The sequence below is a fragment of the Aythya marila genome (genome assembly GCF_965140915.1).
Source record: "Aythya marila genome assembly, chromosome: W".
In the NCBI taxonomy this organism is placed as follows: Eukaryota; Metazoa; Chordata; class Aves; order Anseriformes; family Anatidae; genus Aythya; species Aythya marila.
In genome coordinates this window covers 735,215-757,452 of record NC_139081.1, presented here as the reverse complement: position 1 = coordinate 757,452, position 22,238 = coordinate 735,215, and the positions used below count along the sequence as shown (strand labels likewise).

General features: G+C 50.4%; 1 protein-coding gene across 3 annotated transcripts in view; it reads left to right on the top strand.

Annotated features, from left to right (window-relative positions):
• LOC309889568 (WD repeat-containing protein 7) overlaps positions 1-20,950 on the top strand; it is a gene marked incomplete at its 5' end in the record, with an annotated part of 107,744 nt that extends 86,794 nt beyond the window's left edge. For 2 of the 3 annotated variants that reach the window (XM_082782437.1, XM_082782438.1), the window contains 2 exons: positions 2,306-2,410; positions 4,997-6,838. In XM_082782437.1, coding sequence (XP_082638563.1) covers positions 2,306-2,410; positions 4,997-5,200 — 309 coding nt within the window. In that variant the 3' untranslated portion in view covers positions 5,201-6,838. Of the gene's footprint in view, positions 1-2,305; positions 2,411-4,996; positions 6,839-20,926 lie in introns of those variants that run through there. The other variant, XM_082782436.1, reaches the window with a different exon arrangement.
• Between the last annotated feature and the right edge of the window lie 1,288 nt (positions 20,951-22,238).

Below are 22,238 nucleotides of genomic sequence, written 5' to 3'. Positions count from 1 at the left end.
CAGTGCTGCCTTGCTGAGGTGCTGTTCATCTCCTCTGTGTCTGAAACCAGGAGCAGATGCGGAGCTGTGATGGCTCCTTTGCTTTTACAGCAGTCTTTGTAAGTATTTATTGGTGTGTACTCCCTGCCCAGCTCTGCCAGCTTTATCTTCATTTCCAAGAGCAGTATTTATTTCCCTGTGCAGCTTGGGCTCTGTGTGTGTTCCACGGGTCTTTGTACCCCATGTCAGCATTCAAATTCAAATTCCAATTTTTAATTTAAATGATACAAAAAAGCAAAACTCTTCTTTGCACGACACAGAGTTAGGCACATGATGCTAAAAATAAAAGGAGAGACCAATCTACCAGACCTACCTTTATCTATTGATAATATCTGTTCTGAACTTTCAGCACTGCCAGCAATTCATCTCTGAGCAGGGCAGCACTTACAGAGTCAGCTCCTTAATTTCAAGGAAGCACTCCTTGTGCAGAGGCTGTTTCCCACGCAAAAACTGGAAGCAATGCTTTCACACCATTCCCAGTTAAAGCTGGCGGATCGCTGTGAGGGTGGCGTTTGGCTGTGAGAGCCTCGGTTTGTTCCTCGGTTTGTTTGAGGGCAGCGCTGCTGGGGGGTGCAGCAGGCACGCCGCTTTCCCACTAAGTGATTTTGTGTTTGTTTCATTTTAGTTAAGGTACCCCCCAGAGACCGGGGAGATAAATATCTAATAATAAATGTGGCGGAATATTGCTGTGTCTCTCTAGCGGTGTGTAAGTTACTTTATCAATTTAAAGTATGCATTTCGGTGTATTTATTAAAATCAAATCGCTGCAGTGATACAGTACTTATTTTTTATGTCACCTTTAACAGAATAATGCAGTCCAGCGTAGAGTTTGCTGAATATTGGGCTCGGAATGAGGCTGTCATAGCTCCAGTATATCATGTGGTGGAGGGCTGCGGCGGTGGCAGGTGCAGAAGTCAAATAGTCTCCCAGGAGCGTCCTCCCATTAAAAAACAATTGGTTGGGCAGCGGGAAACTACAAGCAGCTGCACTTTGTCCCACCCCGCCTGCTGGTCAAAATTGAGACCGTTTTCTAACCAATATTGTACAGATTTTTGCATACTTTTATAAAATATAATTACATCAGAGCAGGAAAACTGCGAAGTGTCGGTGCCATAGAAGTGGTGCTGCCGAAGCGCTGCTGTCCTAAGCCAAGTCTGAACTCCAAAGGGATGGGTGCAAGCAGAATATTTTGAATGAGCAGCAATAATTTGGTTTTGTTATGCTTATTCACTTGCCTAAGAAACAGAAGATGAGCGTTGCGAAGTACACATTTAGATAGCGCACTAAAAAATAAATCTTGGCTTGAAAGGATTAGCATCAATTATAGAGGCACTCGCTTTAAATAACAAAGCACGTTAATTCCCCTAAGGATTGTACTTATTGGAACACATTTTCAGTAGTAAAAAGAGCAACAAGTGTGCTAGTACTATTGATTTTCCACCTTTGTATTACCAAAACATTTTTTATTGACAAGTATTACTTGCTTGTTAAGTGCTGCACAGTTTGATGGGTCTAAAGGGTGGATCACCTAATTAATTGCCCTTTCAAATCTTCATCCTACACTGTGGTGATTACATTAAAGACATGGGTTTGGGATTCCATTTGACTTCACTCAACTTGTACGTGATAAGCAGTAAATAAATATATTAACGGGTTATTAATATCAGCCTAGCTTTAGGAGCAGCATGCCATCTCAGTAGGTCCAGGAGCTACTTCTAGTGTCCAGGAGCTGGCTGCAGGGGCCCTGCTTTTATTTTCACAGTCTAGTTTTTTGTTGATGAACGTTACAAAGTCTTTTTTCCACACACTTAAAGTCCTGCCAATGTGCAGCTGGCGCAGAGCCTCTTCGTACAGAAGGAGCAGCCACTGCATATTTTACCAAGCAATAGTTTGCGCGCATGTCACTGGTGTTTTCTTCATGATAATCTGGTAAAAAATGATATTTTCAAAGAGAAAACTTCATGTGTTACTGTGAGTTAAAAACAAAACAAAACAATGATAAAGAAAAAACACCAGAACCTGTGTGTAGCCCTGTACTGGCTGGCCCTGCACTCAGTACTCACTATCATACGTGTCATACGTGAGATTCAAGACCGAAGCTACAACGGTGGAACAGGAGGAAGAGGCACACTGTGTGCTTTTTCCTGACTGTAGAGGTCTTTCCAGAAGTTCAGCTGCAGTTGCCTTTTTTACTTGAAAGCCTGCTGAGCACGGCTGTGGCGCAGTAACAAACGCTCTCGGCTTCTGTTCTCTCCCCTCTCGCCAGACGATCCACGGTCACAAAGGGCCCATAACTGCAGTGGCGTTTGCTCCCGACGGCCGGTACCTCGCCACCTACTCCAACTCCGACAGCCACCTCTCCTTCTGGCAGGTAAGGACTGTTCCTGGGAGCCTGCGGGCGTTTCCCATCCCCGTGTCCCCTGCGGGCTGGTCACGCTCCGCGTGCTCCCACACAGCCCAGGTACCCGCTGCACACCCAGGTTACAGCACACAGACCTCTTGCAGCACAAACTCTCCAGAAGCTTTCCCTTTCCCAATGTTTTGCCGTGCTGTCTAGCCACAGCTATCTATTTTTGCAGTGTGCAGGTCTTTTTCTGCTATTGTTTCTACTCGAACATCCCTTGCGGTTATCACCCGGTGAGGGAGGAGGCTTGTTTGCATACAGATGAGGATGTAACTTCGGGGTAATCAACGAGCAGCCTCAAATGTTGGGCTGCATCCTATTTGATGTTTGAATCTGAAACTGCTGTAACAGTTCAGTTTCACACACCTAAAGCATCCACCTGATGAGATTTAGGGCCATGGAGGAGAGCCCCAACGAGTTCTCAGCAGGCCAGGCCAGGTGCTTCTGCTCCCATTCTCGGTCCCATCCCTATCAGTAGGCATTTTTCTTCTCTAATCTCATAAATTCCCATAGATGAAGACCTTCACGACATTTCTCCATTCTATTTTTTATTAAACACGATGCAGAGCTATTAAGGTGACCACCGGTCCCGTTACTGCTCAGCAGCCACAGCTGCTGTGCCTGGAGCCCGCGTGCCGTGCCGAAGGGGAGCTGTGCTCCACTGCACCGCGCGCTGTGGGGCTGCCTTCCATTTCATAATAGGGCTGGAAACAGGAAAACTGGGGGAGAGACGATACAAAGAGGGGCTGAAATGGGAGATACTGAGGATCAGACCACCATTTTGTGAAGTATCTAGACAATTTATCTGTTTTTTTTTAACATCAGCAGTTCTTTTTGTCTGTGTGATCTCATGTCAGTAGGAGTATTTTTGTTAATCAGAGATAAATAAACACGTAGCTTGGTGGGACAGATTACCCCAGAAGAGGCCTTAACTGCTGCCTACATTCCCTAGGTAGCATTTTTTTCTTCCTTCAAATGGCTTTAGACTTCAAAATGGATCTGAACAAGCAATTTGTGCAGACTATCAAAATAATGTAGTTTTGCAGTAATCAGACTATAAAGCAGAACTCAGTATACCCGTAATTACCAGCGAGTCGTTAATGTAGTTCCCTCGTTTTGATGCCATTCATTAGTTCTACAGGTGCCATAATAATTATTAAATTATTATCCCTCATTACATTGTGTGCTTTCTGAAACAGTAAATGAGAACAGCAAGAATCTTCACCCATCGGTTACATTTATTCAATTGAAGTGCTCAGGGAAAATCTGGAAAGCAATCAGACCAGATCTTGTAAAATTGGCAGGAAAAAAAAAATCAGGCACGCACGTGTTTTAAATTGTGAGCTGCCACATTCTTCCAGGTGTATAAACGCTCGCGTTAAAGTGGCTTTTACATAAAGAGTTAAATATACCTACACATTTAGTTTTAAAATGTGACCTCGTGCACTAGTGATTTTTTTCCCTTCTGTGTTCTATTTGGCACTATTATTAATGCAGGAAAATCAGTAACATTAGTCATCTTAAAAGGGTTATTACTCAAGATGATTTAAATTGTGAAAATGTCAGTGGTGCTTGCATGCTCCCTGCTAGAGATGCCATGATTTACACTCTCTGACACCATTCTGCTGCTGAGAAGAGCCAGGAAAAAGTAATGGCTTGTACTTTGTCCTGATCAGAATTCAGAGCGTGGTATCAGCAGTAACGCGCCTGCCCTGGCCCAGTGCTGCGCGTGGCACAGCCCGGGGATGCAGCGAGGCGGTCCGTGGAAATCCTAGGATTGCTGTGCATAGGGACGGGAAGGCTTTCCAGAGGAGTGCTTTGGAAGGGGTAGTGGTTTCTGTGTCTTGGTGGGCTAGAGCAGCAAATCTTGTTTTTAAAACACGGATCTAGGCAGCATGCATCAGTAACTAGCCTGCTTTCCAGAGAGCACAATGCAGGGAACCTCTCCTGAATGGTTTGTTTTGCTTCCAGAAAATAATAAAACTCTTCATATTTAACATTTGCTTATTAACATTTCATGTTTCTCCTTAAATTTTGAAAAAAAATCCTTCAATAACAAAGCCATACAAATAAAGTATAAGTGATACTTTTCACCATACTGAATACGCTATGCAATTTTCCTAGCTAGCTTATTGATTCCGATCTCACAATTCTATTTGAAAAAGAGACAGTCAAGGAGAATGCTAATAAAAAAAATTACATGGGAAAAGCAGGGAGATGAAGTGGTCACTGATTGCTAAACTTCACTGAGTCCCGTGCACAGGAGGGAAGTTTTAACAGGTTCGTGACTGTCACTGGTATTCCTTCTAGTCATATACAGTCACCTTTCTCTTGTTTTGGGGGGATGCAGGGGTAGGTAGCTGTAAAGATGGTGCTCGCTATACCGGGTGGTAGCCTCTCGGCTGCTCTCCCATCCAACGGCGTTGCTTGGCCCTGCCTAACGAGCGCTAATTACGGCTGGTGTGGGTGGGCAGGGCAGGGCGGTGGGCGCCGGGCGGGTTCCCCGCTGGTGTTGGGGTGCCACGGGGGTGCCATCTCTGCTCATCTCTGCAGATGAACACGTCCCTGCTGGGCAGCATCGGCATGCTCAACTCGGCGCCGCAGCTGCGCTGCATCAAGACGTACCAGGTGCCGCCCGTGCAGCCGGCCTCCCCCGGCTCGCACAACGCGCTGCGGCTGGCCCGCCTCATCTGGACCTCCAACCGCAACGTCATCCTCATGGCTCACGACGGCAAGGAGCACCGCTTCATGGTCTAGGGGAAGCCGCCGCGCCACAAGTACATCGCTGTCCCCGACCTCCCTGTCCTTCTCCCTCTTCCTTCGTCTCTGTGCTCCACGCACCCAGCGCCCCTCAGCGCCCCACGGACCGGCCAGGCCGCGGTGGACACGGACAGGGACACGGGGTGGTTTCTCCCCGCGGCAGCGAGAGGATGGATGGCTTCTGGAGAGGTCCCGGCTGCCCGGAGCAGCAGCAGCAGGACACCCGGTCACGCTGAGGCCTGGCCAGCATCCCAAAACACGCCGGCGGACCCTCAGTGTTTACCAAAAAGGCTGTGTTTACATGGACTTTCTGCTAGTGACCACTGAATGATCGCTGGGTGACGCCCCTTAGAGCTGGCCTGTTGGTGAGAGCCTGATGGGCTCGGGACCGGGACCATGAAGGGACGGAGGTTGGAGTGCATCAGCAGTGCTGCTGTGCTCATCATTGCTTGCTGTAGCCTGGAAAAAGAGTAACAACCCACATGTAAATATTACAAAATGTCTCTAAGATAGAATAGCAAACTTGAACAGAGGAGTATTTATATATAACGGTGTTTTTTGCTACCAGTGAAGGTATTTATTTTAAAAAAAAGGAGAGAGAGAAAAAGCTTTTTCTTCCAAAAGCCGCTCCCATTTGTGCTGGGCCCTGCGCGGAAGGCAGGCTGTGTGTGCTGCATGGGCTGGCCTCGCCGAGAGACCGGGGGAAACAGCACAAATGTCACTGGTGGTTAGCGATTCCGGCACGAAAAATTGTGAAAAATGAATAAGTTATTTGAGTGGATGTATGGAAACAGTTTCCTCGGTAGGAATATTCCTATGTAACGTTAGCTGTGACTGTGTTTCCTTCTTACATATCTAATTTTATGAAATATTTAATCGTGTGAAAGTATGCTGGTTTATGCTCACAGTAAAGAAAAAAAATCTATAAAATACTATTTTATTTAAACATATTGATGTATATGTTTGTATAGCTTTTTCTTTGCCATTTTTGTCTGAAAAGCTCACAGAACTAAGAAGGCTGTCTTTACGTGGTAAAGTAAAAATGGTACTCATAGAATCCTCCCTTCCCCAAAAGGAATAAATTAATTTTTAAAACGGCTTCTAAATTTAAAAAGCATTGATTTTTTTTTTTATTATTATTTTATTTTAGGTGGTCTGTGTAGTACACTGTATATGGAAGTGAGGTTTACAGTCCAGAAGCTACATATCTGTTTGCTGTTTAAAAATTTAAAAATGAAGACCATTAGGAATGTTTAACACAAACTGCCGTAAAATTTACTCTTTGTATCTGGCGGGAATGTAGAATTTAGTCGAGAACTCTGTCGTAGAATATCAGGGTCTTTTCGAAGTGAACTGATGCAAGGTGCATGTACATTGTGATTACAAAGCTGTAGATGTAACCTCAATGATTAAAGTACAAAAGAGCTGCCAGGCTCCCACCTGTGGGCTGCAGCGCCGTACCGCTCGGTGTAGGGGTGCGAGGGAGGCGTTAGGGTGCACTGTAAGCGTGCCCAGAGGTGCTCCAGGATCCGATGCCACCGTTAGGTTGGGGCAGATCTCACGACCTGTGTGTGTGTTTGCTTCCAGCAACAAACCGCGGCCGCGGTGGGAACAGCGGGCCGTAGCCCTCCGGTGATTCCCTTTGCAGTATAGTGAGCAAGCATCTTGAATGATATATGCATTAAAGTGTTTGTTTTGAGGTAGAAGTGTAATGGGCTTTCTGAAGTGCGAGGCAGAGGCAGCCGTGTGCCTGCCAGCCCTGCACACCGAGCAGCAGGGGCGCTGACGGCGAGCGGTCCGCTGGTGGAGGAGCATCCTCGGCCCGCGGCGCCCGTCTTAGGGCACCAGGCTCGCTCTGGTCCTCGCCCAGCCCGCAGCCCCTGAGGGTCCTCTGCAGCCTGAACACAACTACCTGCCCAAACACACCCCCTGCGTCGGGGACTTCGTTAGCCCTAGTCCCCAACTTCTTCGCAGCCCCCGTCTCTCAGCACCACTGCAAAATCGGTATTGTCATTCCGGTGTAAGCTCTTAGTGCTCTATTGATTTGCTAGTGCTGTATTTGGACTTGTCCTTGTAAACGTGGAGACGTATGTGGCTTCATTGGCAGTTTACAAGCAAAAGATGACATGATGAGACACCTGTATGAAAATGTTGTAATGATGGAAGTCACCATCCATGGGAAATGATGGAAGTGTCTGCCTCCCGAGCAACTTCTGAATCCACTCCCCATCTGCTGTATGTATTGAACAACCTGGTGTAAATATGCTTGGGAAATAAAACTGAATTGTATTGAAGAGTGTTGTTGTCGTGGCATCAGCCTCATGGCACGCAGATAATCTCCTGCACCTGCTTTATGAGCCAGTAATCTGGAGTTTTTTGACCATTCAAGAAATACATTTTTCATTTGAGGACCAGAAGTGGCATTCCGTCAGTCACGCAGGAGGCACTGAGAGCCCTCGGTACAAAAGGTGGAGGTAGGAAGGTGCCGGGAATAAAGTTCTCAATTCCTGACACAACGGAGCTAAAGCAAACAAAGGAATTGGAGTCTTCCAGAAATTCATCAACATCGGTGTTTACAAGGTGATACTTCCTTGTATTCGGTTCAGATTCCTCCAAAGAAACTGATTAACACAAATTAAACACTGAGATTTCCTAGCGTGGAGTGCAGGGTTGCCAAGTGTATTTAATGTGCATTTGGGTTAGAATTTACAATACACACTTTCTTCTTTTTTTTTTTTTTTTTTTTTCGGTCAGACATCACCGAACAGCCCTTCAGAACAAAGCAAGTAAAAAAAAAAAAAAAAAAAAGAAAGAAAAAGAAAGAAACAAGAATTGGGTGAATCTTCAATTTTCACAGTGCACGAATGTGTTAAAATACCCGTGGCCCCGGGGTTTTCTTGCAGGTGAAATGCAGGCGGTAGCAGCTCTGTCGGGGATGCTGGCGCGGATCCGGCACGGAGGGGCACGGTGCTGGCGGGGGGCAAAGCCAGGCAGCGCTGGGCGAACTTTCACCTTTCCCCTCGCTGGCTGACAGCAGAGCTGAGTGGTGAAAAATCAATACCTAGGAGCCAGGAGGGAAATATTTCCAACCTCTAACTAGAGAATGTATTTTGACAAGGCCAAGATAATCCAAGCTGCACAGGAGAAAGAGAAAAGAAGACTCATTTTTAAAGCTTGACACTTCAAGGTGTTTTTGTGCAACGCTTTAGAGAGCATCGATACGCACAAATACCAAAGGTCAAAAAGAAAAGCCAGAAGAATTTCAAAAATTAGATGTGCTGGTTTTTGCTGTTTACTTCGCAAAATATAAACTGTTTGATTTGTGCGTAGATCTGCTCAAATGTAGTGAACCCAGGGAGCTCGGAGCTACAGTCTCCTCATTTAATAGAAATGAAAATATACCAGAGCCTGTATTGTACCTTAAGCAATTTGCCTATAAAAAGTGCGTGCCTATTTCCTGCTATATATCTGCATTCGGGGACATTAATTGTTTTTGATTTGGCATGATTGCATTTTGATGCAAAAGGATCAATATTTTTTTCATTTATGCAGCATCATTTTTTTGATAATTTAATATCTGGCTGCGCTCTCGAGCACTACACCAAAGACTCAGCAGCTCTGCGGCCCTTCCTGCGCCGCTGCTCCGAGGCTCTGCTCCGGCTCTGACCGGGTGCAGGTGGCCACGATCGTGCACCCGATGGTGCTTTGGGTGTCCCCATGGCAAACGGGCAGGGTGGTGGGTTTGTCCCCAGCGAGGGACGATCCAGGGCAGGAGCGGTGTCCCCCGGTGCCGTGGCTGCGCTGGCCAGGAGCGCAAGGCGCTAGGAGTAAAACCACAGCTTTGACTTGGAGGGATAAAGTCCATCAAGGGTAATATGGCCTGATGAACACAACCTGGGGAAGTGCTGAGGGTTAAGGGGTGCTGATCAGGGTGGGAGGGCATGGTCAGTGGCAGGCGGTGGCATTTCCAGGGGGCTGGGACCAGCGGGGACGGGCTGACGGACAGCTCTCGACACACAGGCGCAGAGGCGGAGGGAGAGTCAGAAGAGATCAAATGCGGAGGTGCTCTCTTTTCCAGCTTAAAAGAGCATGCATTAAGGCTGGGGGAGAGGAGCCAATACGGGGGAAGGTGATGGAGATAAGGAGCGATGTACTTTTACATTATTAATTGAGTATGCATGATTGCCTCCGAACTGTCACACAATATTCTGCTTGAACTGGTACGGTAGCGATTGCGCGCTAATTAGTGGGATTGGGAGTAAGATACTGGAAATGAGAAGCCACTTGAGATTTGTAGGAGAAAGAAGGAAGCAGCGGGACTGCACCGGACACTTCAAGTTTGCTCCCTTCAGGCACACGAGGCACGGGGGAGGCCTCCCCCTGCTGCCAGCCCCACGGCCGCTCTCCGGAGCCTCGCGGGGTGCCTGGCCGTGGGCCCTGCCGGTGCCCGCAGGGAGCAGGGTGTGGGGTGCCCAGCCTGCCAGCTGCAGGGCACAGATTGACTGCAAGGGTGTGCGTTTGGCTGCTGTCCTCTTCAAAGCATGTCAGTCATGCGTAAAAACAAAGCTATTTGAAGATGCAGACCACTGAGGTCAGTGCAAACTACATCAAATGTATCGATCCCAGATTTTTTCCAACCAGCGTAATGTTCCTGTTTTACATTGCGTCTGCGTCTTGCGGCCCATCAGCATTCCTCGCAGCTGACTCAGAAATTCACCCAAACGCATCCCGGCCTCCCAGACGGGCAGGGCTGTGTGTGGGCTCTGCTGCCCCGGGCACCAGGACAGCACCGTGCCGTGGGGCACAGCCGGGCTCAGCGGGGCTGGGGTGGAGCAGATTGAGGCGCTGGAGAGCCCCGTTCCCAACACGAGGTGACGTGGATGGCAAGGACGCGGTGCTCTTCGCATGAAGCAGATTAACTGTGCGAAAGGGTTAGCAGAAGCTCACTCCAGGCTCACCTCTGGATGTGCCTCTGCTCACCAGGCAGGCATCTATCTGCCTGGTGGTCTCAGCGCTGCGTGGAGGGCAGGGCTTTCCCCTCTTTGTGAAGATGGACACGGCCAGGAGGCCACCAGTGCTTTGGAGCGGGCTGAATTTGGTCTCCAAAGCCTGTCCAGATAGAGCTACCAACCCCACAGTTGCCTTCATATCCAGGCATTTTCCTTAGTCCTGGCATGCGGAGTTTCCACACCTGCACGTGTTGCAGTTCTCTTGTACAAACTTCATCCCTTGCCGCTGGAATACCTGGCTTCACAGTGGCAGCAGGGGGTCTGGGCGCTGATCACCGCTTACTGCACTCCAAAGTGCAGCAAGGCTCCATTCACAGGCTTGTGAGTCTGTCCCGTCTGTGCCTGGCCTTCAGCAAACACCACAACTTTAACAACAATCTTACTTTTGTCTTAAAAATATCGGGAAAAATATGCATCAGGCAGTCCGAGCCTTCAGTGTGATAAATTGACACTTGATGGCAATAGTTGCCTGGAGTGCTCTTTGAACAGGAGGGCTCCTGGGGAACTTCCCTCTATCTCTGATGTCTGAAAATTAAAAATTAATCCTGTATGAAAAATTAAAAGGTGAAACTTTCTGCTGCAGCAGCACAGCTTTTTGAATGTTGATTTTGTTTTTAAAATGAAGGCTGAATGACATCTACGGGAAGATCACTGTTGGTTGTTGCATTTAGAATATGTGATTTTAATTGATTTCTGTAAATTGGAAACCAATTTGCAAGGGTAGCTTAAAATGGGGGTGGGTGGGGAGGGCAGACCTTTATTTACTGAAGTAACGGATTTTAAACAGGCATTTATTCACCCCCGTAGGGCTGCTCCCGGTTTATGATCCAGCAGAAGAGGACTGCTGCTTTTATCCTAAACACCTGCACACCTTGCAAGTTCAGATCTGATTTTTTGTTAAAGTGACAGCAGGGAGCGCGTCCCCCCCTTTGCTGTCGGGCCCCGCGTGTGCGCCTCGCACCGACCTGTGCCCAATTTCACGGCAGGGGAAATCGGGGTGAGGTTAACGGGAGCGTTTCTGCTCACTTCCCTTCAGGCCAGGGACGGGCACGGCCGTCCCAGTGCAGGATGGATGAGATTTTCTCCGTTTAGGTTTCACCAAAAGGTGAAGTCTTCTCCAGCAGCCCACAGGGGCTGAGAGCAGCAGCACACCATTAGGGCCCGTTCCTGGCAGTCCCAGACGGCGGGGATGGCTTCAGGAGAAGGTGCTTTCCGCCTTGAAGGATAATGTCGACCCACCGTAATTATCTTGCTGCTCCAGGAGGATCTTAAAGGTTGATTTTGTAATATTTCAAGACAGAGGTTCTACGGTAATGAATTGCAATGAAATGCAAAGAAGCGGGGAGGCAAACAGGCAGCGCTCTGCAGTGCGCAGCACCTCCACAGAATCGCCAAAAAATCCCTCAACAGAGCCGTGGTTAAGATGTTAGGCTGCCTATGATCACTTCATTTGCAGCTCAGCCAGCAGTGGATTAAAATTCATTTTAAGGCAATTACAGGTTTATTGCAGAAACAAACGCAGCTATTGTTCAGCTGATGGATTGGACGGCTCAAAGAGAAGGAGAACCGGGAGGATGGGGAGCAGGACACATGGAGGGCCCTGCACATCACAGGCGATGTGAGAGGGCAGCAGCGCTCAGAGCCACTGCGACCTCGCCGTGGTGGCTGCCCGAGGGCTGTGCAGCCAGCACCGGGCACGCCACGGCCAGAACTGAGCCCAACTCCACGCACCACCATGTGCAGAGCTGCATCCCTGTGCTCGCCCAGCTGGGGTTTGAAACCCAGCTCATGTTTTTTTGTGAGAGTGAGCTCCCTCCTGCTAGCTCTGCCAGGCCTGGTACCGAGACCACTCGCTGCCCTCAGCCTGGGGCAGGGGCTCGCTCCTGCACCTTGCTGCCACCGGCACCGCCAAATGAACGCAGAGCCCGTGCGAGGCGGCCACGGGCAGGTGGAACCACACCAGTGCCTGCAAACATCTCCTGGGGATAGGGGCAAATATTTGTCTTTTGTCAGTCTATTTGTTATCTGTGAATATTTCTTTTTTCATAATCCCTTTTTGCAGCCAGAAGGGGAGAAGTGTTGGATTAAAGTAAACCTATTTAGAAGAGGAGTATTCCTTGAAATATCGTGGGTAAGAGATAAATTATAAATATCTAAACTGCTTCTCCCTTAATGGAATAGTTACTGACTCGCTAATCCAGAAAAATCGGGCAATTTCTCTCCTGGTGTTAATTCCCAGGCTTCTGGCAAAGCGGGGGACGTTTGGGAAGGCTGCGTGCGAAGGGGGGAGCATCACAGCTGGCACAGGGGCAGGGGGACAGCACGCAGCCAGGGCCACCACAGGACTGCTGCTGTTCCAGGGCTGTTGTTAATGCCATGGAAACTGTTGTGCTGTTTGCAGGGTTCTGTAAGATCTAACCTTAAAATGCAAGCTCCTCAGAAGGCCATTTTGCAGCACGAGGCGCTCTTAGTTAGGGATTCCCCTTCACTGGCACATGCCGCCCCGAAGCGCGGGTGCCGTGATGACAAGAGGCAGCTTTCCTTCCCGTTCCAGGTGAGCTGCCCAGCGTGCTCACGTAAGCAGTCTGCTTTGTGTCTCCGGAGAGGAGAGATGAGACGTGATGGCTGCTTCCTGCTGGCTCTTCCAGCTGGGTTTAATGAAGTACGCCATCTCCGTTCTTCTGCAGGTGTAGGATCCTATTACAATAGGCATCATACCAAGCATCGTGCAAGCGCCAAAGAAACCTGCTCTAAATGCTGGGCCCTCCACGTGCAAACCACGCCGGCAGCGTCCCTGCTGCTTCTCCCATCCAGCAGCTTTCCTTCCTCTTTTGCCCATTTTCTCCCCACCCTTCGTCAGGAGGAGGAGAGCAGGGGAGGTGCCGCGGTCACGACTGCGGGCCGCGAGCTGGTTTAGGGAGGGAAGCAGACCAGAACCCAGATTAGAAGCTAACCTGACACGAAAGCAATCAAAGTTATCAGCAAACCATTAAATTGCTTCCAGAAATAAAGCCGCGCCGCTAGCGTGTCGAGCTGGGGGGTGCTGGTTTTGTCAGAGGTGCTGTCCCCGGCAGCAGTGTGGGCTCCTGTCCTATATATGGACTCCTGTCCTACATGTGGGTTCCTGTCCTACATGTGGGCTCCTGTCCTATATGTGGGTTCCTGTCCTACATGTGGGCTCCTGCCCGACGTGCACAGGGCCTGAAGGGAGCCGCAGTGAAGGCCGGGCCGAGGAGGGCCGGGCCGTGGTGGTTTCAGCTGTCGCGGCCGCTGCAGCGCTGCCGTGAGAGCCCCTCCGTGAGCTCCATTGATCATTCATAGGATGTCAGGTGGCTTACAGATGGGAACTCAAGCCTATTGATTTTTACTAGCTTGCTAAAAATTGAAAAGGGGGGGAGCAGAAAAACCCTTAAAAAGCTGATGTTTAAGTATTGTTCCCTATACGGTAATTTCCCCCCCCCCCCAGCAGTTTGTTTTAAAGGCAACGCCGTGGATTTGTGCATCTGTGTCGCTCGTGAGACCGAGGAGCGGCACCGCATGGCCTGTGCCTCGCAGGCTGGGGCATCCAGAGAGCTGCAAGGGACAAAACCAAACAAATGAAACCAGGAGCTGAAAACCAAACCCAATCTTTTAAAAGCTCCGTAAGTGAAATGAATTCAAGCAACTCTAAATTGGCAACAGTTCCACTACAGGGATCTACAGGGTTTGTAATCAAAGGGAGAGCAGCAAGATGAGTTCCCATCAAGTGCATTGACTTGGAAAATGGGGAAAGTTTAGGGTCAGGCGTACGTATTCTCGGGGGAACGCTTACCATGGAAAATTGGAAGCAGAGAGGGCTTCAGACAACGCCACCATGATTACTTGATTCAGTGTCAATTTTCTGTACTTTTCAGTTTACTGAAGACATCCACCTGCTCATAAAGTATCGTAGGGCGCTGGCTGGGGGAGAGGGATTTTTCCTTTCCTGGAGCCCAATATTAATTACCAAAGCCTGCACAGCCCTCGCGGTGGTTAATGTGAGCACTCCGCTCCGTGGCTAATGAGAGCACCTTGTGCCAGCCGTGGATAAGTTAAACGAAACCACCGCTCGGTGTTCTCATTTCCCTCACTTGTATCTCACTATTGTTTTTCCTGCAGAAGAGATACTTTGACTATGTACAGTAATTCATCTTCACATATAAGCCTGCAGGTGAGGCTAATACCAACTCCCTAATGGTCTGCTGTCCTACAAATGATATAAGATATTTGGAAGGAGCATAAATGGGACGTGTGAACTTGGAACCACAAACCGCCTATCAGGGACATCTTATTTATTCGCTCTGCGATGACGAGTAATTATTCTGTTTGGGAGGGAATAATCACTCAGGTTTTGTCACCTGCCTTTCACACCTCTTGCAGACGCTCAATACCACAATCCCTCATGAACCCGCGGTGCATGGCTTGCAGTCGAGGTTCCCTCGGCAATTTGGGAAGAAATCGCTTTTCCTGCGACTTCAGATAGATGCTCTGGCAGCAAGAGGATGCATGAAAAACAATATGCAGGAAAATAGCAGCACCATGCAGTCCTTCATTGTTTTGAAAGACATTAGCCTAAAATTTGAGTTATTCTTTCCAGATTTGTGCTGGTTTCTTTTCCAGAATTTGTGCAGTCATTCCTCACAGACTGTTTTGGCACAACAAAAAATAAAGCCCAGCCCTGGCTTTTTAGCTAAATAAGCAGAATTCAAGCACAGGGCTATGCTAGGAAATGTGCAGTAACCCCCTTCCCCCCCGCCCCCAAGTGTGTCCAGGTTTATTTTGCACAAGGTAATGTCATCTTTGAATTATGTAGTGAGGGACAATGCAAGTAATTAGACCTGATGTCAATAAGGCAGCTGATAGCACGCCGCAAGAGAGGTGTATCCGGCACCAGATGATCAGCTTCCAAACTCTGTTGTTGCTGTCGGGTTTTGGTGTGGGCTGAGCCAAACCCCCTGCGGCCAGGCCGTGCGCTGTGCCTGGCCCCCGGCAGCGCGCACCAGGTCTCCGGGACCTGCCCCGATCCACGGTGCTGCGTGTGGCTTTCTTCCATTTTATGTTTTTAAGAGCCCATCTTGTGAGGCAGCCGGCAGGAAAGCTTTCCTGGGCAACACCTACCAAGATTTATGAAAGCATTGTTCACAAAACAATGGTCCCACGTTTCGCTCCGTCCTGAGGGAGGCAGCGCGCGGTGCCGAAGGTCGTGATTTCGAGGTCAGAGGTCTGAGTCACGGGGGATTAAAAGAGATTAAATATCTTCTTCTCCAAAACTGCACGTTTGGATAATTAATTGCTCCCTGAACATGGAGGCTTTAAATGATTGCCCTCCGTAGATGCCAGATTCATTCTCCCTTTCTTGTTATTTGTCTCTGCATGGGAAAGCACAAGCGAATGGGAAAAATACTTGTCTTTTTGTAAGGAGCTGTCAGCCTTATTCAGAACAGGGGCTGGCTCTAGCAAAGTTAACCATCTGCTAATTAAGCTTCCTCGATTTTCCAGGTAGGCAAACACTACACATAAAGCCAACGCTCAGCCTCCCCTGCGCCCATGAGCTCTGCGGCGGTGGCTGCTCACGGGCTGTGTCCCGCCGGCACCAGCGCAGCCACGGGTTTAAACACACGCTGAAATTAATCTGCTGGATAAAACCTTTTCTTCGTGGTCTTTCATTAATCACCCGTCCTTCCCATATTTCCTTGTAGGAAAATAGATTTTTAAACCTGTCAGATGCGGTTTTGCGGGATTCATTTTGTGCCTTTTCTGTCTGATCTGCGCTGCCAGGGAGGAGGCAGACAATTAACTGATGGTTTAAAAATGCAGAGCACTCATTACCGTACTGAGCTAATAGATGTGAATTATGTAACTGCTGGATGTGCTTAGGGTATTAAATATAGATTTTTATTTTGGGATATTAGGTTTCCCAGCAAGGCGAGTGACTGACACATCTGAAATTCCAGTTCCCACTTGTGTGAAGAATGGGTAGCTGTGAAATCTGGGCCCAAATGTGGGAAAAGGGAAAAATAAAAAATTTTAAAAACAGATTAACTTTGGCTCATCTGGCACTGGAAATCCACGTTTGCTTTTTCCCAGACACACCAGGCCTGCTTCACTCAGCGCACTGGGACCTCCACAGAGGAAAACTGGCTGCCAAAATGCGAACCCACGGCGGGCAGCATAAATCCGGCCACTTCTCTGTGCTCCGGCCGTGTTCATGCCGGCAGGGCTGGGCTCCCCCCACCCGTGGGTCCCCCCCGTGTGAGTTTCCAAGCCAGGGGCCGCCGGGCGCCCTGCCCACAGCGCCCGTGGTCGATGAGCGGCAGCGGGCGCTGGGGACGGGCTGGTCCGCGAGCAGGGGGCTCCCGGCTCCTGGCAGGTGTCTGAACTAGGCAGTTTCTAGGCTGAAGGCTGGCATTTGCAGCTAAACGCCCCAATTTAGTGCTCTCGATTTGTCCACCTTGCTTTCTGGGTTAATCTAAATCACACATGGTTTAAACTCCCCAGACCAAATGCCGTCTGCTCTGCTCCGCAGGGCCTCGGGGGGCACAGCAGCAGTGTGATGGAGAAGGGGACCTGACCCCCAGAGCCACCTTCTAGGGGGACAGTGGAGTCGCTGCAAGCCAGGCTGGCTTTCACAGAGCCATGGGGCGGTTGGGGTGGGCAGCCCCCCGAGCAGGGTGCCCAGCCCCACGGCCCGGCAGCTGCTGGAGACCTCCCCGAGCAGCCCCCAGCCCCTCTCTGGGTTGCGGCACCGCCCGGCACAGGAGTGCAGCCTTGGGCTCAGAGGAGACTGGGCTTGGGCTCAGCACAGTTTTTCTGCCCAGACTGGGTGTCCCTCGGGCACTTTCTCTGCTTTCCAGACCTCCCAGGGCTCCCACAGCACCACCCTGCCTTGGCACCATCCTGCAAACACCATGAGGATGGGGGGGCACGGCTGGGCACGGGGCAGGGACGACAGCCACCGGAGAGTTGGCTCATCTGCTTGCAGCACTAATGGAGCAGACCACAATTACCGTCACAGCTTCAGAGGGACTCCTCAGCAGCGTTTTAACATCTGTTTAAGAGAGAGGTTGCATTGGAAGTAACATCTTGCATGCGAGGCAAAACGAAGCTAAATGGTTATAATGATTGTGCCGGAACCGGCGGAGCACAGCGGAGCTGCTCCATCACTGCCTGCTGTGTGCTCGTGGAAGCACCAGGCAGAGCTCCACAAAGTGCCCTCCTGCAGCAACAGGCATGGGAGATCCCAAATCAACAGAGAGGAGAGCTCAGAGCGCCCTGCCTGCTCCATGGCACCCCCAGCACGGGCTCAGCGCCGGGCGCAGTTTGCACATTGGCAGAGCACTCAGGGCACGACATCCCACGCTGGTAGCGGTTACAGCACCATCAGTTGACGCACAAACATTGGGGTCGGGGGGGAGAAACTTCCAGGAAAAGATACCGCCAGGGCCCGCGGGGAGGGGACGTGAGAGGAGGGAGAGCTTCACTCCCTAACGAGCCGGGGAGTGATTAGCCGCCTGCCACTTACGGGAAGGGCAGCTGCTGTGCCAAGCCGGCGCTTTATCAGGCAGGCTTTAATTTGCTGGGAGCATCAGAGCAGCCCTGCACAGGGGCTGGGGGATGTGCTGGGGGTGACGGAGCAGACCCCCGTGACTGGCAGAGGGAGGGTGTTGGGGTGGGGGGATTTGCCCACTTTGCCCCCAGATGGCCTGGGCTGGATCTCACCCACCCCAGTTCCATTCCTGCAAAGTAAAGCCCAAATTGCACTTTCTAGAGGGAAAAAAAAAAAAAAAAAAAGTGTGGTGCTATGGAGAAGCTCTGCTTATTTTCTGCACCCCTCAAGCTGCCAGTCGTACACCCGCAAGCAGCAGGGGCTGTGCTTTGTGCTTGGTGCTCAGCATCACCTGGGATGGATCACCAGAGATTATGAATTCCTCGTTCAGGTGTGCTGGCCTCGCGATGAAGTCTGGGGCGACGCAGCACAGGGAGAGCCAGAAGGGCGAGGGAACGAGCTGCCCTTTCCAAACCTGGCCGTGTCTGACGAAGGGGAGTTCAGAAGTTTCAAACACAGATTGAAATTAAAAAATAAATAAGGCAAATTAAAAACTATTGATCTTGAACTGTAAATTAGTGAAGTAGAGCGTGCATGGCTTTGGGTACATCTGCCCTACAGCTGTATTTCGGTTCAATTTAGGGCAGCTAACTGTACAGCCATGCTCATGCACTTGCTGGCAGGAGGAACACAAAGCTTTGCAGGAATTTGCCAGGTGCAAGAGCACAGCCTGGGAGGACCTGGCCCCTCCGGGCACTGGGTGAGGCCGTGTATATCAGTGCCACAGCCTCGGACCCCCCAGCTCTGTCCGGGAGGCTGGAGTCCCCGTGTGCACGTGGGGAGGTGACTCGGGAAGGCCCCAGCACCTTGCCTGGTGTCTGGGGTGAGGACGGAGACCTCAGCTGAGCTTCAGCAGGCAGGCAGGAGGGTTGCCCTGCATGGCCAGGGGCAGTGCCCGGCCTCAGCTGGCCCTGCTCTGGGAGCAGTTGGGCCAGAGACGTCCAGAAATCCCTGCCAGCCTTAATTATTTATGAGCCTGCTATCTCAGCCTTGCAGCAAGACGGTCTCAAAGCAGTTTTGGTAGAGAGCTGGGAACGGCTGGTTCCTCTGTCTGCAATTTAGCAAAAAAAAAAAAAAAAAAAAGGCAGGGCTCGGTCCCTGCCACCAGCACCCGCAGATTTGGTGCAGCTACAGCCCGGGTTTAGCGTGTCACATTTTGTGAAATGCCAGCTTTCACCTCAAAGTCGTATGCCACGCGTTTCTGGGCACCTTTGTGTTGGGTTAAATCTTGCACCCTCTGAGGAGCTCCCAGAAACTCCAGAGGAGCTCCAGAGGTGCCTGTGAGAGCCAGGACACCTCTAGCCTTTAGCTGCTAGCTAAAGGCACCCACGGCACGCAGCTGGTGCCCGAGGGTAATGAATTGTCTGGAGCTGTGCAATGCTGCTCGTACTCAGAGCAGGCGAGGGAGTGTAAAAGGGTCTGACAAAAATTACAGTGGCATTGTTGGTGTTGAAGGATAAACTGCTTTGTATAGTGACACTCGTGTTACAATGTCAATTGGTGGAGGGGTTTCATAGTGAATTGTATGATGAAGAAAGAGCCATGATTCAAAAGCTGTCATCAAAAGGAACCTCTGCTCTGTATAAATAGTGCACAAGTCATCCGCTTTAATAGGATGCAAACAACATTGTCATGTACCAGATGAGACAGGTCGCAAGTCAACCTGTCATATTCTAGGACAATTGAATTGATTTGTGTTTGCTATCTTGTTTTGTTTCTAAATGGTTTGCATGGAGCAATGCGAGGACCCAGAGGCTCCCTCGGCGCGCAGCACACGCTGGCGTTCACAGCACCCATCCCCTGCAGCTCCATCGCTCCTGCTGAAACTGGGGCAGGGTTGTCGAGCCCCTTCGTTGCGGTTAGAGCTGGCATTTAGCAGTGCTAAAATATGGCAGGAGAGAGGACAGAACTGGATGCACAACGTTAATCCAGAGACTTGCCTCGCTCTTTGTTCTCTGGGGGATAAATGTGATGCGTGGCCAGCCTGACACCAAGCTGCCCAGTGCCTTCATACCAGGGGGATTTGCCCCAGGCCTGTCCTCGCCGCCCTTCCTATAGAGAAGAGGCAGCGTCCCAGCTCCCTTCGAGCTCCCTGGCTTCCGAGCATCACAAGAACTACTTTTTTGTTCAATAAACATCAGGAGGTGCTGCTATGTCTTTGCAGCTTCAGCGTTGCCTTAACCGCACTTTATAAAAGCACCGAACCCCACGGACACCCCCAGCCTCACCCTAAACCTCGTGCCCCCAGCCCATTCCCTGCCAAGCCCCGGAGCCCGGGGAGCACACCCGGCTGCGGGAGGCAGGCAGCTCGTCGCTGCGCCGGGTCCCGATGGAGATAAATCTGCAGGAGCACGGTGACATTTTTAGGGCACGCTATTTTTGCCTTATGAGTGGGCTGGAAAAATCAGAGTGGCTTTCAAAGAAATGAAAGCACCTTATTTATTCTGAGAAAATCGCTCTTACTGATTAACCTCCAGCTTTTCCTCAGCGTCTCTCGTGACATGAGACTTAATCCCCCGAGAACTAAGGTTAAGAGGATGGGTTTAGGGAAAAGTTTGAAGATGGTGTGGACGAGAGCCGACGTTTGTTTTACCATTGAAGCTGTCTTGCAGCTGCCAAATGCGGAGACGTGTTGCAATGCTAGAAAATAGTTATCCCTGAAGAACAACCATCCCAACACTGACGTTCAGCAGCTGTTTATTCGCGAAAAGCAATGCGGTGCAAAAGCACAAGGAGCTTTAAAAATGCTTTCTCCAATGGCAACCGAACGGGGAGTCAGGTGGACAACTGAAAATGGACAAAGGGGAGAACCCAGAGAACAAATCACCCCAAACTTCTCCTCCTTGCACTTCATCTGCTCCAGAGTTTGCAAAATTTCTCGTGTGCATTGATTTTCTGTATGCATGAAGTTCCCTGAAATTTATGGCAATTCTGCAAAGCGAAAAGCCGCACAGCTCGCCGATCTCTGGGGGCAGCCGGGCGGCGAGGGGAGCCTCGCTCTTGCAGCCTTCTCACAACTCAGAGACATGCAAACCGCAGTGTGGAGAGGCTCCCAGACTTTCTTTTTCTTTTTTCTTTTCTTTTTTTCAGCGAGGATAATAATAACAGTGTCAAGGACACCATTCAAGTTGATGCCTGGAGAGCTATTCAGTATAGACCTATTTACGGCCATTATAAAATGCCTGTGGATAGTTCAACGACCGATTTTCAAGAGTCTTTTTCTACTGTTTGAAGGATCAGGAAAATCTATCAAACTGCAGAAATTAAGCTATTTTTCTTCAGGGGAAGAGAAACAGAGTAGGGAGCTTCTCACATTAAAATGCTGCTGTAGATTCCCGATGAATGAAAAATTGCTCTGCATAATAATGAGCCCGGAGATAGATTTTTAAACGGCTTAACACCACTCTGCCCAGCTGCCGCGGCAGCGTGGGGGATTCGAGGCCATCTCGCTGCCTTTTGCTTGACAAAGCGGGGAGATGGCAGCGCTGCGCCAGGCGGCAGGTTTGGGCTCCTCGGCCGCCCGAGGGCTGGCGGTGGCTGCTCGGCGTCCCCAGCGCCCGCTGCAGGCTGCCACCAGCCCTGGGGACACGGCCACACGTCCCTGCGGTGCCCTGACCCCGCCGTGCTGCAGGACTCACACCTCTGCTCTGCCCCTGTGCGCGGCCAGCCGCGGCATGGAGCGGTTTCCTTCAGAAAAGCGAGGGGTTTGGGTAGCGCACGTTGATGACTCGCAGGATAAAAGTGGATCGATGTGCTGAACAAACAAACCTCTCTGCTCCAACGGGCTTCGTCACGATTTTGTTCCCGAGCGCTTGCCTCCCGCCATCCCGCACCACGAAGAGCAGCCCCTTTCCTGTCCCAGCCCCTGGGGTGAGGTGTAACAGAGGGGGCAGAGGCCAGCCCCAAGTCACACCGCGCCGTGCCAAGGGGGACAGGCACAACCCCCAAAAAGTGCTGCCCACAGGCTGGGTTACACCGCGGGCGGAGAACAACGCCACCAGCAGCTCTGCTTGGTTGGTACAAAACATCCATCGTAGTTTGCATTTCTCGCCTCGCCACCCACCCAGTGTACCCGCGTCGTGCTGTTCACACATTTGGGATTAGGCAGGCTAATTAAGGCAGGACACAGTGAGTGCAGATAAGGCAATTTTATCCTGGGTGCCTGCATGGGCTCTGGGGTGGCTGGGCTGGGGCAGGGGCTGGGGCTGGACGTCTTTGTGCCCCGTGCCATGGCACACACAGTGCCTCCCAGCTGGTGTTCCTGTCCGTACCGTAATCTCAGGCACTTGGCAGACACAGGAGAGCCCAGCACTGAATCTCCTGTGCAATTTGGGATGAAGGATTAATTTCTTCATCGCCTTGGCACCCCAGGCTGTTTCTGGATCGGGGCCATAGCTGCGGC